Genomic DNA, 15,343 nt, shown 5'->3' with positions numbered 1-15,343 from the left:
GCGGCTGCAATGCGAATATCATGTAAAACAGAGAGAAAGATGGTAACGCAACACCTCGCTCTCTCTCTCTCTCTCTATATATATATATATACTATATATACACACACACAGATTACTGTTAGTTTTAAACTTGAATTTGCAGATAATCAAGCTCTCTGATTTAATTTGGAAAGTAATCATTTGCACGGCCTCAGACATTATAAGATCAACATTTAGGTTATACATTTCACTAAAAATATCTTTAGGGTGAAATAAAACACTTGTGTTCCTTTTAAGGAAGAAACAGTTCATGCAAGTTCATCTCTCTAATGATTACACCATGTTTTATTTCCGTTTATTCTCAATAGACTGAATGACTCAATCTACTACAGTCAATTGCTTTGAATATTAGGAAGTTATTTCAGGAAGACAAAAACCACATTCAGCCAGAGCCTTTGCATGAATCCACATGTCTATGGTGAATATGCCATGTGTGATCTACTGTATGATATTACAGGCAATGTTTAGTGTAAAGTCTCTTAGGGGCAGTTTTTATTCGATTGCCATCATTAAATTGAGAGCTTAAAACAATATAAAGCGTCGAAAAAAAAAAAAAAAGGAAAACCTATAGCATTACTATATTTATATTCTTTGTAAAGGTTGCAAGAAATAATTTCCATAAATATCTGGTTTCCGCCCTGATTTTAATGAAATATTGTACAGACTGTGCCATACCCGCCTATGTTCCTGGAACGGCCAGGAGGCTCTCAAAAATCATGTGGCGCTCCCGGCTGCCTGGAAAAGCAGACAAGTCTCCCGGCCACATATCCCCCTTCCCTCCCGGAGGGGGCAGCCTCAAAGTCGGCAACTCTGAATTGCGCTAAGATATGGAAGGAACTATATTATGGTTTCTGATTATGTAATAAGTAACAAGTGCAGCCTAGAATATTTTACTATCATCAGTAGATGTGCGTTCTGCGCAATTCTAATGCATCGTCACCGGCCAGTACAAAGCATTGACACATCCCTTTCTATCAGTGCAACAATATTAAATATCAAATTGCTCATATATTAAAAACATCTAGACTTTGAAATATTTAAATGGGGTGAGGAGCAGAGCCACCATCAGGGGGGTACAGCTGGTACCAGAGGGGAGCCCACAGCGTGCCAATGATTCTGCCTCTGCACTGCTACTTCTGCCTGTGAATACAAAGCAGTTTGCGGTCAGGATCATTGACACGCTGTGGGCCCCTCTGTGTCAGTCACATCCCTAATACACATCCCCTACAACTAAGGTGCACCACCAAGGAACAACAGTAACACTGACTGCGGCGACCTCCAGGCACATAGAGATGCAACATAACACTAGCCGCCGGCAAAGCTCTTGTGGGCGGGCTAGTGTTACATTACATCTCTATGTGCCTGGAGATCTCCGCGGTCAGTATTACTGTTGTTCCGTGGTGTGGTGTTCCCAGTCCCTAGTGTAAATTTTTAGTAAGCGGGCAGCTTACACAATTACATCCCTCTGGACACTTCACCAGAGGAGGCACCTTCACTGGTCTCCCTTTCTATTAAAAAATATGGGCAGGGCTGGGGCATGAGCGTTGCATTCCCTGGGCCCCCTTCTCAAGAGGGCACAGCTGAGGCTTCAGTTAGGAGACGGACCTCATCTCTCCCCTGGCTTTTCCATTCCTCACCCACACCTTCCTCCTTCTTTATTTTCCTCCTTTCCCTGCTCCCATTGTACCCCTTCCTTGCTTGCTATACCATGTGTGCCTCTGCCCCATCCCTCCAAACTGTGCCTTTTACCCCATTAGTCCCCAAGTGTGCTCCTGATTCCCCTCCAAGTGTCCACACGCACACACTCCAAATATGTCTCACACCCATCCCACCCAAAGTATGCCTGTGCCACCCCCTCCCCAAGGTCCATCTGAACTTACTCTCCAAGTATTCCTCTGATCCTTCTTAAATATGCCTCACGCCCATCCCACCCAAAGTGTGCCTGTGCAACCATCTCCCCAAATATGTCTGTGCCAGGCCCTCCCCAAGTGTGCCTGTGCCACCACTCCTCATGTGGGTCTGTGCCATCCTCTCCGCAAGCGGGCCTTTGCCACCCCCTCCCGACATCACTCCCCAAGTGTGCCCCCAACATCACTCCCCAAGTGTGCTTCTGCCTCCCCCTCCCCAAGTATGCCTCAGACTTTCGCTCCTCATGTATGCCTGAAACCATCACTCCCCAGGAGTGCTTCCGACCACCCCTCCCCATGTGTTCCCCTCCCCCGTCATCCACAACTGTGACATTAACTTCAATCCCCATGGCTGGGGGCTGCTGATCAGAAGTACCATGGATAAGCGGACACAAGGACGTGTTCTACGCAGCATAACTGAACCTAAAGATAGCAGGTAAGCACAATTTTCGGTTTAATAAATCATTTGGACTTTTTCTCATGTTACCGCTGTTCGTAACCCTGCTATCACCAAGGCTCTTTGAACCTCTGCATGTCAGAGGTGCGGGGAGGATGATGAGGATGTCTGTTTAATCTGTCCTGGGCCCCAAAATTTATGATGGCAGCCCTGGTGAGGAGAGTCATGTCTAAGGGACTGGCAAAGGATGCTGAAACCAATTTCAGCGAGTATGCTGGAGGGTTAAGCTACAGGAGGGTAAGGTTAGGCACTAGTGTGAGGGTAGGGTTAGGCACTAGAGTGAGTGTAGGGTTAGGCACTAGTATGAGGGTAGGGTTAGGCACAGGTTATGGGAGGGTAGAGGTAGGCACAGGGTATGGGAGGGTAGGGTTATGCATTAGGGGAAGGGTTAGACATACTCCCCACCGGAAGCCCAGGATCTGCCGGAAGTCATCATCACATCATTGCTGTACCTGGAAGACATTGCTGGAGCCAACGTACCCGCTATGTCCACTAGACCACCAGGGACATTTTGTCAAAATTCTAATTATGTCCATATTACATTAGTGTCGATATGATAAATGTCGACATGGTCAATGTTGACATACCAAGCATGTTGACAAAATATACCACACCCGATGGCATGACATGGTAAAAATAGATTTGATTCACATAGAACAGTCCACTGCATGTGCCAGAAACCACCATCCTACCTCACTTCTTATATTTATACAATAGATCTCAAACAACTCTCACCAACAGAGGATGTTTTATGGCTCTCCTCACAGCAGCAAAAGTGAATGTATCCAATCAGAAAAAGAAGTGGTCATTACCCTTTAAAAGAAAGTCCCAAAACATGCACTTTGATTGTGCAATTGTGTAATGCTTGAGGATAGACGAAAAAAAAACAAAACTAGAATACATCCCTATTAGCTATCCAATTATGTATACAGGTTGAGTATCCCATAAACAAATATTCCGAAATACGGATTTTTTTTGGCATGACTGAGATGATGAAACCTTTGATTTTTGATGGTTCAATGTACAAAAACTTTGTCTAAGACACAAATTATTAAAAATAATGTATAAAATGACCTATAGGCTGTGTGTATAAGGTGTATAGGAAACATAAATAAATTTCATTTCTGTACACAAACTTTGTTTGAGCCACAAAATTATTGAAAATATTGTATAAAATTACCTGTGCGTATAAGGTGTATATAACACATAAATGCTTTGTGTGTGTATATTTGGGTACCATTCCAAAGATATTTAGTTATTAAATGCAAATCTTCCAAAATACGGAATATTCCGTTATCCATAATACCCCTTGTCCCAAGCATTTTGGATATGGGAGACTCAACCTGTACTTAAGATTTGTTATCCAAAGAATGTAATTTCTTTCACATTGAGATCTACATAGGCACATTAGGAGCTTTATGGATGCATATGATAACACAATAACTAACAATATACAACTACTGTAGAGTCTCTGCAACTCATCAAATCACATAATATACTGAGCAGATTTTACGTAAAATGATATCCACAACATTTTGTTTGATTAAGTATGGCCATCTTTACCTGTGTCTGCCTACCACATGTACATAACGTGTTCCTAACATGATCTCCTCATGTACAGGGCTATATAAAATATTGGAGCTTTATAAATAAAATAAAAAATACTACTACTACTTCTTGGGGAACCATGTAGTAATGTTTGGGGGTGTATCCATACAACTGATCAAAAGAATGAACGAATACAAAGAACTTCTGTTATAGGTTTAGGAGAGGATAAATCAGGAAGAATTCAGATAAAATGTTTAAATTATCTGGACTATTAAGACCACTGTGTACTGTATATAAAAACAAAATAAAATCTGGCGCTCTGAAACAAACAATATATTAATAGCTGTGTGTCAGCATATACATAAGAGAGTTGGATAACAATATAGCTATTCCGAGGTAAGATGACCTGTCATTAAGGCACCTCCTGTGCGAACGGTGACTCAGTACAGATCTTCCTGAGCCTCCATTTAGGGTCATTCCAAGTGGACCATGGGTCACCTGACCATCCCCAATTTTAATAGTTGCACGCACCCCCACTTTGAGTGTCCTAGTTTTGCTACTATTCCATATTGTGAACTAAATTTAGCTAGTCTGACATATATGCAAATGTTCACATAAATTGTTACCAAAATTGGAGATGGTCAGGTGGGGATGAACTTCAAAATTGGTCCACTTGACATTGAATGACCAGTTATAAAGTGTGCAGCAGCCATGAAGGGAGGGGGTCTTACTCCCAAAAACAAATTAGAAATCATAGCTATTCAGCTGTGCTACTTTGAATGAATGAAATCTGTGTATATAAGTAAACATAATACAATTGAAAACGTGCAGCTAGGACACTTAAGACTGTCTATGTGAAAGCAAAAGAAAGTCTAATGTTCTGAAAGAAGAAATCTATAAATAACTATGTTAGCATATACATACAGTCAGGTGCATAAATATTGGGACATTGACAGAATTTTCATATTTTGGCCTCTATTCACCACCACAATGGCTTTGAAATGAAACAAACAAGATGTGCTATAACTGCAGACTTTCAGATTTAATTTGAGGGTAATTACATCCAAATCAGGTGAACAGTGTAGGAATTATATTTGCCTTTAAGGGACCAAAAGTAATGGGACTATCAACTCAAAAGCTATTTCATGGACAGGTGTGGGCTATTCCCTCATTATTTCAATATCAATTAAGCAGGTAAAAGGTCTGGAGTTGATTCTAGGTGTGACATTTGCATTTGGAATCAGTGCTGTCGACTCTCAATATGAGATCCAAAGGGCTGTCACTATCAGTGAAGCAAGCCATCATTAGGCTGAAAACTCAAAACAAACCCATCAAAGAGATAGCAAAAACATTAGGTGCGGCCAAATCAACTGTTTGGAACATTCTTAAAAAGAAAGCAAGCACCGGAGAGCTCAGCAACACCAAAAGACCCGGAAGACCACGGAAAACAACTGTGGTGGATGACAGAAGAATTATTTCCCTGGTGAAGAAAAACCCCTTCACAACAGTTGGCCAAATCAAGAACACTCTCCAGGAGGTAGGTGTATATGTGTCAAAGTCAACAATCAAGAGAAGACTTCACAAGAGTGAATATAGAGGGTTCACCACAAGATGTAAACCATTGGTGAGCAACAAAAACAGGAAGCCCAGATTAGAGTTTGCCAAACAACATCTAAAAAAGCCATTACAGTTCTGGAACAACATCCTATGGACAGATGAGACAAAGATCAACTTCTACCAGAGTGATGGGAAGAGAAAGTATGGAGAAGGAAAGGAACTGCTCATGATCCAAAACATGCCACCTCATCAGTGAAGCATGGTGGTGGTAGGGTCATGGCGTGGGCATGTATGGCTGCCAATGGAACTGGTTCCCTTGTATTTATTGATGATGTGACTGCTGACAAAAGCAGCAGAATGAATTCTGAAGTGTTTCGGACAATATTATATGCTCAGATTCAGTCAAATGCTTCAGAACTCATTGGACGGTGCTTCACAGTGCAGATGGACAATGACCCGAAGCATACTGCAAAAGCAACCAAAGAGTTTCTTATGTTATGTTATGCAATGGCCAAGTCAATCCCCTGACCTGAATCCGATTGAGCATGCACTGTGAGGAGATCGCCAGGAAAATGGCGGCCGCGCCTTTTCCCCAGCGATCTGCGCATGCGCAATAGACCCTGGGCACACTAGTGCCCAGAGTCTATTGATTCTGCTGTGGCCAGCCAGCCGCGTCAGTCGGCCACCAGAGTGAGAGGAGGGGGCCCGTGTCGTGAGATGCACATGGGCCTCCTCCTCTCTAAAGATGCCCCTGCTTTAATACCTACAGTAGAATAGGGCAGGTGCAAGTGAGTGCTGATGTTGGCTAGTTGTAAACCACACACATATGTAGGCAGATCTACTGCATCCTGCCCACTTCCTAGTGGGTCCGTGAGGAGGGGTTGGGGCTAAACGATGTGATATATATATATATATATAATTTAGCTCTGCCCCCCTTTTAACGGGTCCGCAAACCGCTGGCTTTTCCGGGGAAAGGGACAGGACCTAACCACGTTGTTAGTCCGTCCCCGCCCCCCAAACCGGCCTCCTGTGGCAGCTCTTTCCATCTGATATTATTTACACTAGACCAATATTTGTTTTATGCCATCGGAGAGGATTCTCCACAATTGGTTAATTTTAAGCCCTTTAAAGTTGAAAAGGGACATATATTTCCGATATATACTTTAAACTTTGCTGCAGTTGCTTTACACACAAAATTATATAGTATATTATGTGTATATACTGTATACACACACTTATAAAGCTAAGAACCCACAATGTACTGAAATTCATTGCAGCCCAAGGCAATAAGCTTTTCACAGTTCCAGTGACTGAATGGGATTTAATACATACAAGTTAACTTGTGGGAAAACCAATTTCAATCACAAGAGACTCCCCCCGCCCATCTTTCTTACATGTTAAATATTTGTACTAAAGAGCATCCCACTCAGGGGAATGAGAAATGAAAATAGTGAATAAGCAATAAAATGTATATGCTTCTCAGATAAATGGAAGAATAAAATCTGCACTGAAGAAATATCTAAGCTCAGCAAGATTATTTTATATAGAAAAGAGCAAAATGAACTTGAATATATTGGTTTAAAAAGATAAATTCCTTTCGACTCTTCTTGTGATTCTTAATAAATGAAAAATAATAAATTTTCAATGCCATATTTTTACCGTAATGTTTTTTGTTTGGGTAGGAAGGCAATTTAAAAAGCAGTACTGAAACAACGGAACTTTATGAAATGGAAATAACCGAGTTATTTAAGTCTTTCAAAGCTAGTAATTTCATATCGCTCATCCTAGGCCGCTTATTAAGTCATCACTGGCCCATTAGTGCCTGTATAACTTGAATACGACCCATTTGGCTTTCTAAGAAACAATGGTCAAGTAGACGGGTCATCTACAGTAGTTACCGAAAATCATTTACTTTTGTCGGACACATGGGGGCATATTTACAAAAGGTATTTTAATCAGATTTGATCGATTTAAGATCAATGAAAATCGATCAAAATGTATGTTGTCTCCCTGGGGCTAAATCACACATTTGTCAATAATGAAGAAACCAAAACAAAAATAGTCTGTTAATAAAAGCAGGAGGACTGTGGCAGTGTTCTTGCCTTTTTAATCTCTAGGCTGCTACTGGTTGGCATCTACAAATGTGTCCTCATATACCTATATTTCTTGCGCCATATGGCTTAAGAGGCGCAATTCTCACACTGTGCACTTTTTCCTCAATTTTGCGCCTAAGTCCGCATATAATGTACTAGGTAGTTATGATTATACTAATTGCTTTGCAATAGAATAACTAAAGTCACATATAAAACATAATGATGCATTCGTATCTGCCCTGTCTTTTGCCCTTTACACAGACTCAATTTTTCCCTCAGTTTTGCTACTTTTTCTTTCATTGTGCATCTTATTTCACTTGTAGTTTATTAGGTACTTAGAATTAATGTTTTGGCATAGCTAAGTTGCAAAGTCCACGGCGCACTAAGGGGTCTATTCATCATCCCTTAATTTGTATAGAAGTGGGGGAAAATTTTAATTTTCCCCTACTTTGGGGGTTGAGGTTCAGGGCCATACATTAAGCATGTGACACAGGAGATATCACTGATGTCTCTTGGATACAATTCTCCCCCGATAATCGCCACAGTGCCCATACTTTAGAAATTGTGTAATGCATTGAGTTCCGGAAAAGCATTTTGTTTGGAACTTGTGAGTGTTACTGTGCGCCATTCTGAGATGGCGTACAACCCCTGATAGTTTCACAAGCTGCCATTTACATGGCAGCAGCAGAGGGATCTTTTCAGATCCAAACTCAAATAGGTGTGGCTCCCCTATTTGAATTTTGGACTGCGCTGCATCCCCACTTCTGGAGCTGCCGCTGGTGGTTATAAACAGTGGCAGTAGGATGGGGGTGTGAGCTGGGGCAGACATCGGAGGGTAGGAATGTATCTCCACGCAGCAACAACAGCAGGCACCGCGGGGGGGTTGGAATGTGGTTATAGACAGTGGTGGAGTTGGCGGGTGGGAGTACAGAGGCAGTATGAGGAAATCCGTATAGGCACCTTAACTGAAGGAGGAAAGTATCACAATCCTAAGAAGCTGACTCCGCAAAAACAGCTATACGGAACTGATACTTTTGTTAACGAGGCATGCCTCTGAATAGATTTTTAAACTCGCAGCAAGTTTAAAAATTAAGTAATGATGAATAGGCTCCTAAATTGGGCTATTTGGGCGTGATTTGAGGATAGGTGTGTGTGGACACATTTGTAGGAGGACTGTTTTTATCAGGCTTGGCTTTGTTTCAGCACCCAGTATTCATCAGTGGTGAGTGATATTTAGGGGAAGAGTTTAAATAAAGTCTTCTTATTGGTACAATTCTTAATTATTAACAACTGCAAAATGTTTTCATTTCTAACTGTTGCACTTTTTAAAATCGATTTCTGTTTTCTATAATATTAATGCAATCTAAAAGCTTATACTTAAGATGATCATTGGATAACTGTTAGAAGCATATAGGTTTGCCTACTTAAACTTTGACCTTTTACTTTGGATCACAAGCAATACACAGTAATTGTTGTGTCTCTCACACACATTACCTCAAAATGCCATGTCTCAGAATGTCTGGGAGACTCCCAGATTAGCGTGTGACCTCCCAGACTCCAGAAAGCCTCCTCTTATTTTCTCTCTTTATAATCTGCATATTCCCCAGAAGTGACACATGAAAGCAGCCTTTACACCTAATTATTTCTTCCTTTATCTTTATTATGGTTGTTTATTTACGAAGGTGTAAAACTGGGTACACACCTATACAATTGTCAGGTAATTCTTTCGATTTCTACCCGTTCTTTCGATATTGAAAAAGTGTGAACGCACATTCCGTCATGTCTTGTTGGATGAAAACTAGTCAAATCGCATTTTATGTGCAGTTTAATATTCATCCGATTAGACCGGGCCAGATCGGACCAAAAGTGCTGCGTGTACGCACCTTCCACCGTTCTTGCGACTGTACACCAGCAGCAGCGTTGCCTCTGTGGGTGGTACAATAATTGTCTTACGATATTTTGGCAGTTGGGGAATCAAGGTCGCAAGTATGATTGTATAGGTGTGTATGCACGTATCAGCGATTTGGCTGGGACTTCAGATTGGGAGTGAAGTCGATCAAAACATTGCATCGATAAGAGTGCTTGCAAAGGTGTATACCTATCTGAACTGAGCACCCAGCTGATGTGTATTTTACCGACAGTATACATGAAAACTCATAAACCAAGGTAGCTTTAAAAAAACAAAAAACAAAACATGAGGAGCAGTACAGAGGCACTGATCTGCAGCACCAGGGTGTTTTTTTTTTTTTTTAGATAGGACTGCTGCCACATTTAGCCAACAAATGGGATTGAAGGCTAAATAAAAAAAGTTTCATTTGGAGTATATTTTCATCTAATACTTACTCATTAAATATCAGGTCTGGAGCAAAATACAGGTATTGGCTGCTTGCGTGCTTATAGGATCTCCAGCTCAAAGCAAATGATGACAGGCACATCCAGGAGTACTGAATTAAAGTAATTTGGTCCTCAAGAGGCAAGTTCCTAAATCCTGCAATGAAAAACATAAATAGTAAATAGGTTGAGCCCAATAAAATGTTTATTACATATATTTTCTATGGCAACACAAGGACTCTGTAAGCACCTTACAAAGTACACACAAAACAGTAACTTACAGTACAAAACATTTCAGGACAGGGATGAGGCTTATAAACATTGCTGCAACAGCGGCTATAATGCTCAACCAAGCAGCAGGGTGACCAAAACCAAGGGTTAGGTGTTGTTGTCAGGAATATGGATTAGAAGATGGTATAAGCAAGGGAAGAAAGAGCATGAGAGCTTACATTCTAAAAGGGAGGAGCACGCATACATAATCACACACACTTACAAATTAATCATTTTAATCTAGATGCATAATCATAGGCTTCATATACATAAAAAAAAGTAATCTAGCGATCATCATCAACACTGGGCGAACAACCCGTTTCTGCGTCTTCCACCTTTCCCAAGGGTTTACAAACTTGGTGCTGTCGGGTCACTGATAATATGTCACTTATGATGTTCTACTATGTACACTCTGTGACAATATGGCATGTTTATGGCTGGATTAACATTGCTTAAATAAATGCACTTTATTGTATATTAAGCGTGTTGTGCTTGCTATAAATACAGTCATAAATATTGGGACATTAACAGAATTTTCATATTTTGGCCTCTATTCACCACCACAATAGCTTTGAAATGAAACAAACAAGATGTGATTTAACTGCAGACTTTCAGATTTAATTTGAGGGTAATTACATCCAAATCAGGTGAACGGTGTAGGAATTACAACGGTTTCTATATGTGCCTCCCACTTTTTAAGGGGTCAAAAGTAATGGGACAAACTAAACAATCCTAAATCTAACTTTCACTTTTTAATACTTTGTTGCAAATCCTTGGCAGGCAATTACAGCCTGAAGTCTGGAACGCATAGACATCACCAGACGCTGGGTTTCATCCCTGGTGATTCTCTGCCAGGCCTCTACTGCAAATGTCTTCAGTTCCTGCTTGTTCTTACGGCATTTTCCCTTAGTTTTTGTCTTCATCAAGTGAAATGCATGCTCAATCGGATTCAGATCAGGGGATTGACTTGGCCATTGCATAACATTCCACTTTTTAGCCTTAAAAAACTCTTGGGTTGCTTTTGCAGTTAGCTTCGGGTCATTGTCCATCTGCACTGTGAAGCGCCGTCCAATGAGTTCTGAAGCATTTGACTGAATATGAGCATATAATATTGCCCGAAACACTTCAGAATTCATTCTGCTGCTTTTGTCAGCAGTCACATCATCAATAAATACAAGGGAACTAGTTCCATTGGCAGCCATACATGCCCACGCCATGACACTACCACCACCATGCTTCACTGATGAGGTGGTATGTTTTGGATCATGAGCAATTCCTTTCCTTCTCTTCCCATCACTCTGGTACAAGTTGATCTTTGTCTCATCTGTCCATAGGATTTTGTTCCAGAACTGTAATGGCTGTTTTAGATGTTGTTTGGCAAACTCTAATCTGGTCGTCCTGTTTTTGTGGCTCACCAATGGTTTGCATTTTGTGGTGAACCCTCTATATTCACTATTGGGAAGTCTTCTCTTGATTGTTGACTTTGACACATATACACCTACCTCCTGGAGAGTGTTCTTGATTTGGCCAACTGTTGTGAAGGGGTTTTTCTTCACCAGGGAAATAATTCTTTTGTCATCCACCAGTTGTTTTCCGTGGTCTTCCGGGTCTTCTGGTGTTGCTGAGCTCTCCGATGCGTTCTTTCTTTTTAAGAATGTTCCAAACAGTTGATTTGGCCACACCTAATGTTTTTGCTATCTCTCTGATGGGTTTGTTTTGATTTTTCAGCCTAATGATGGCTTGCTTCACTGATAGTGACAGCTCTTTGGATCTCATATTGAGAGTTGACAGCAACTGATTCCAAATGCAAATGTCACACCTAGAATCAACTCCAGACCTTTTACCTGCTTAATTGATAATGAAATAATGAGGGAATAGCCCGCACCTGTCCATGAAATAGCTTTTGAGTTGATAGTCCCATTACTTTTGGCCCCTTAAAAAGTGGGAGGCACATATTGAAACTGTTGTAATTCCTACACCTTTCACCCGATTTGGATGTAATTACCCTCAAATTAAATCTGAAAGTCTGCAGTTAAAGCACATCTTGTTTGTTTCATTTCAAAACCATTGTGGTGGTGAATAGAGGCCAAAATCTGAAAATTCTGTCAATGTCCCAATATTTATGGACCTGACTGTATAACATCCCCAAAGAGAAAATTAATTCCATATATAAAAGTCTGCAAGTAGAGAAGTCTCATTCATCTGTGTCACATGATGCATTTTGGAGGGAGATTCGTAACACTCAGTAAAATATAATCATACACTGTAGGCATGAAAATCACCCTATACAATATACTTGATGTTCTCATATTCATGTCACTGCTTATAATGTTTTGTACAGTATGTAGTATATTACACCATAGATAGAGGTTATGTATGCAACCGACTTTAAATTATGACATAGTAACCAACTTTAGACAAAGTGTTTGGAAGCCAACTGCCCCCTGGGTTTGAAAAAACTATGGATGCGATTTCATTGAAATAGATGAAGAGTGCCTGGTGGATTGGTAGCATTTTGTTAACCTGACACAGCGTACAAGAAAAACAAGGCAATACTCAGCAATCCTGAGCAGTAATGTTGCAATTGTTCCTGTTGTTCAGGGAGCCGAAAATTAATGTTTATTTAATACCTCCCCGACTCGACTGCTGCTAAATGCGTAATATAGACATGACTCCAGCAAATTTATAAAGTTTTTCTCTGCACAGGTCTCTGATAGTAGAGGCATTTTTTCATGGAACAAAACTTTCTCTATTAAAGAGAGAAAATACAAAGAAAAACAAAGAAGGGTGAAAGACTTATATTACAATCAAAACGTGTGTAGAGGGACATATTTTACATGTTAAATCCCTGTAATGTATTAAATATTATATATATTTCTTGTATTGCTGCCTTAAACTTGCTGTAGTATCTTCTCTGTATGTAGACAGCTATAGCTATATGGAGGCGACTTACTAAGAAATGGCAAGCCATGGGATTCTATTGTCACCTCTCATAGTGAAAGATAACCACCTAACGCCATGATTTAGAAGGATTGCAGCAGTAAATGACCATTGTGATCCTTGTGAAATAGGACTCCCCATACATTGCAATGGGTAGACCCGACACATCTTAACACTGGTTGGGTAGCCGATCATTCCTTATCTCTAGCGCTATGATTACTGTAACACTTCATTGTACCTCCCAACAATGTCCCAGAGGGAAAAAAAGGGCTTGGCCACATGGTTCATCCCATGACAATGTACCTAGCGCTTCTGAAGGAAGAATGCCCTCAGCCACTTTTCCCTCTAAAAAAAAAGATATTCCCTGCATTGCCTCAAGCACCAGTGCAGGTACATGTGGCATCTGCTCACCATGGTGATTAGGACGTACCTCCCCGCGGTCAGGACACAGGTCCACACTGTTGGGAGACATGACATCAAATCGTGGTGATCTTTCCTAAATTGTGACAGTAGGTAGATATGCATAGAGGTATACATGGAAACTGCCGCATGCAGAGAAATGCGTTAGTACTGCACTTCTCACCCCTTCATGTGTTGCACCCACTGAATTTAATACCGGTATTTGGACAAGACCTGTATTATGTTGCCCACTGACAGAAAATTGCTATAGTGGACAAGACACACACACACACACACACACACACACACACACACACACACACACACACAGCAAGCCAAGGAGACAACAGCATCACTGACATGTGTGGTCTCCTGAGACAGACTGGAGGCGGCTGTGTGCCTAACCACCCAGGGAACCAATCTCTCAGGTGAGGTGAGGACAGTACCACAGATGCGGCCTTTAGACATTCCCCAGCTGTTTATTACCATCTTCTTTTATGGGCAATTTCTAATAAGGAGCACTCAGGACTGTGGTCATTTATTTCTCCCTACTGCCACTACAGAGAGGAAGTCCTGTGTTTACGGCTTGTAGATATTTGCTCCAAGCTTTATCAAGAGTTCTACATTTTATAACCAAATAACATCTACTTGGAGGACACTCCTTATTTAAGTAGAATCTCGCAATTCTCATCAGGACAAAGAAATCTGCATACAAGTATCTTATTTCAGAACCTGCAACAATTTCTAAACTTAAAATATTTGGAGATTACTAGATACATTGCTAGTTATAATACTTTATAAGCATAATATCCTTTGACACTACCAGTGGGTTGAGAACTACATAAGTGTGCTTATTAATATTACCCAGCTTTATGCTGTTTAATGAGATTTATGAGATTTTATCTATTTGTGAAGGATTCATTGATGTGTTTATGTTTAAATATTTATAATTTGTGCAATAAAATTGACCTCTAGTGTTAATTACTCTATCTGCAGAAGCCATCTATTTTTTTCTTTGCATTTCTTATGTTAGCCTATTATTGTGTGTACATTACAAGTATCATTATATATGCAGATTTAGTAAAATTTCATCTGCACTAGGTGGCACCCCAGGTACTGCACTGCTCAAACTCCTCTAGCAACATATATCTGCACACTGTGCAGGTTGAAGTCACGCAATCAACCCATATTATTGATTACTCAATGTTATTTGAAAAAATGGGGGTGCAGCCTTATCCCAACCATATTAGACTGTAACAAAGAATAGAGCTAGAGGTTGTACTTAGTGGGCGCACAGAAAAATTGTATTAATAATAAAACATAACCTTTATTCCTATTGGTCTAAAATTGTCCCATTCTTAGGGATGCATACAGTGAAATATAGAGGTTAAGATTATAAATTGACTAACAAACAAACATAGTTTGTGCAAGTAAATCAGAAAATGCGAAAAAGTAGTATTTAAAAAGCCGGCTCCACTAAATCGGTCTCTTATAATAATTGATGTTGCACTGAAACTAGATAATGTGGATATTGGTGATACAGTTAAGATCTACACGTAATATTTTTATCGACACATACAGTACATGTATTCACTCCACAGTCAGTAGGGTGGTTGTACTGTATATTTGAGAAGAACAGTATTGTCCGCCTAACAATAATATGCAGGTTGCAACATATATTATTTAGAATGCTTGCTCTGTCACCTCTAATCAGAGCTCATAGAGGGGTTCCTCTCATGACACTAATTACCTTCCTTAATCCCCTGTTAAGTTGGATAATGCTGGTTCTCGCGACTTAACCT

At 40.4% G+C, this 15,343-nt stretch overlaps 1 protein-coding gene across 2 annotated transcripts in view; it reads right to left on the bottom strand.

Annotated features, from left to right (window-relative positions):
* The window catches only part of NR3C2 (nuclear receptor subfamily 3 group C member 2), a 400,488-nt gene that overhangs the window by 48,698 nt on the left and 336,447 nt on the right, over positions 1-15,343 (bottom strand). For both annotated transcript variants that reach the window (XM_088448406.1, XM_088448416.1), the window contains exon 6: positions 9,945-10,089. In XM_088448406.1, the coding sequence (XP_088304532.1) occupies positions 9,945-10,089 (145 nt within the window). The remainder of the gene's footprint in view (positions 1-9,944; positions 10,090-15,343) is intronic.

This window comes from Taudactylus pleione, unplaced genomic scaffold (genome assembly GCF_031769625.1).
Source record: "Taudactylus pleione unplaced genomic scaffold, aTauple2 ptg000021l, whole genome shotgun sequence".
In the NCBI taxonomy this organism is placed as follows: domain Eukaryota; kingdom Metazoa; phylum Chordata; class Amphibia; order Anura; family Myobatrachidae; genus Taudactylus; species Taudactylus pleione.
Note: the sequence above shows the minus strand (reverse complement) of the source record. Positions and strands in the feature narration are given on the sequence as shown.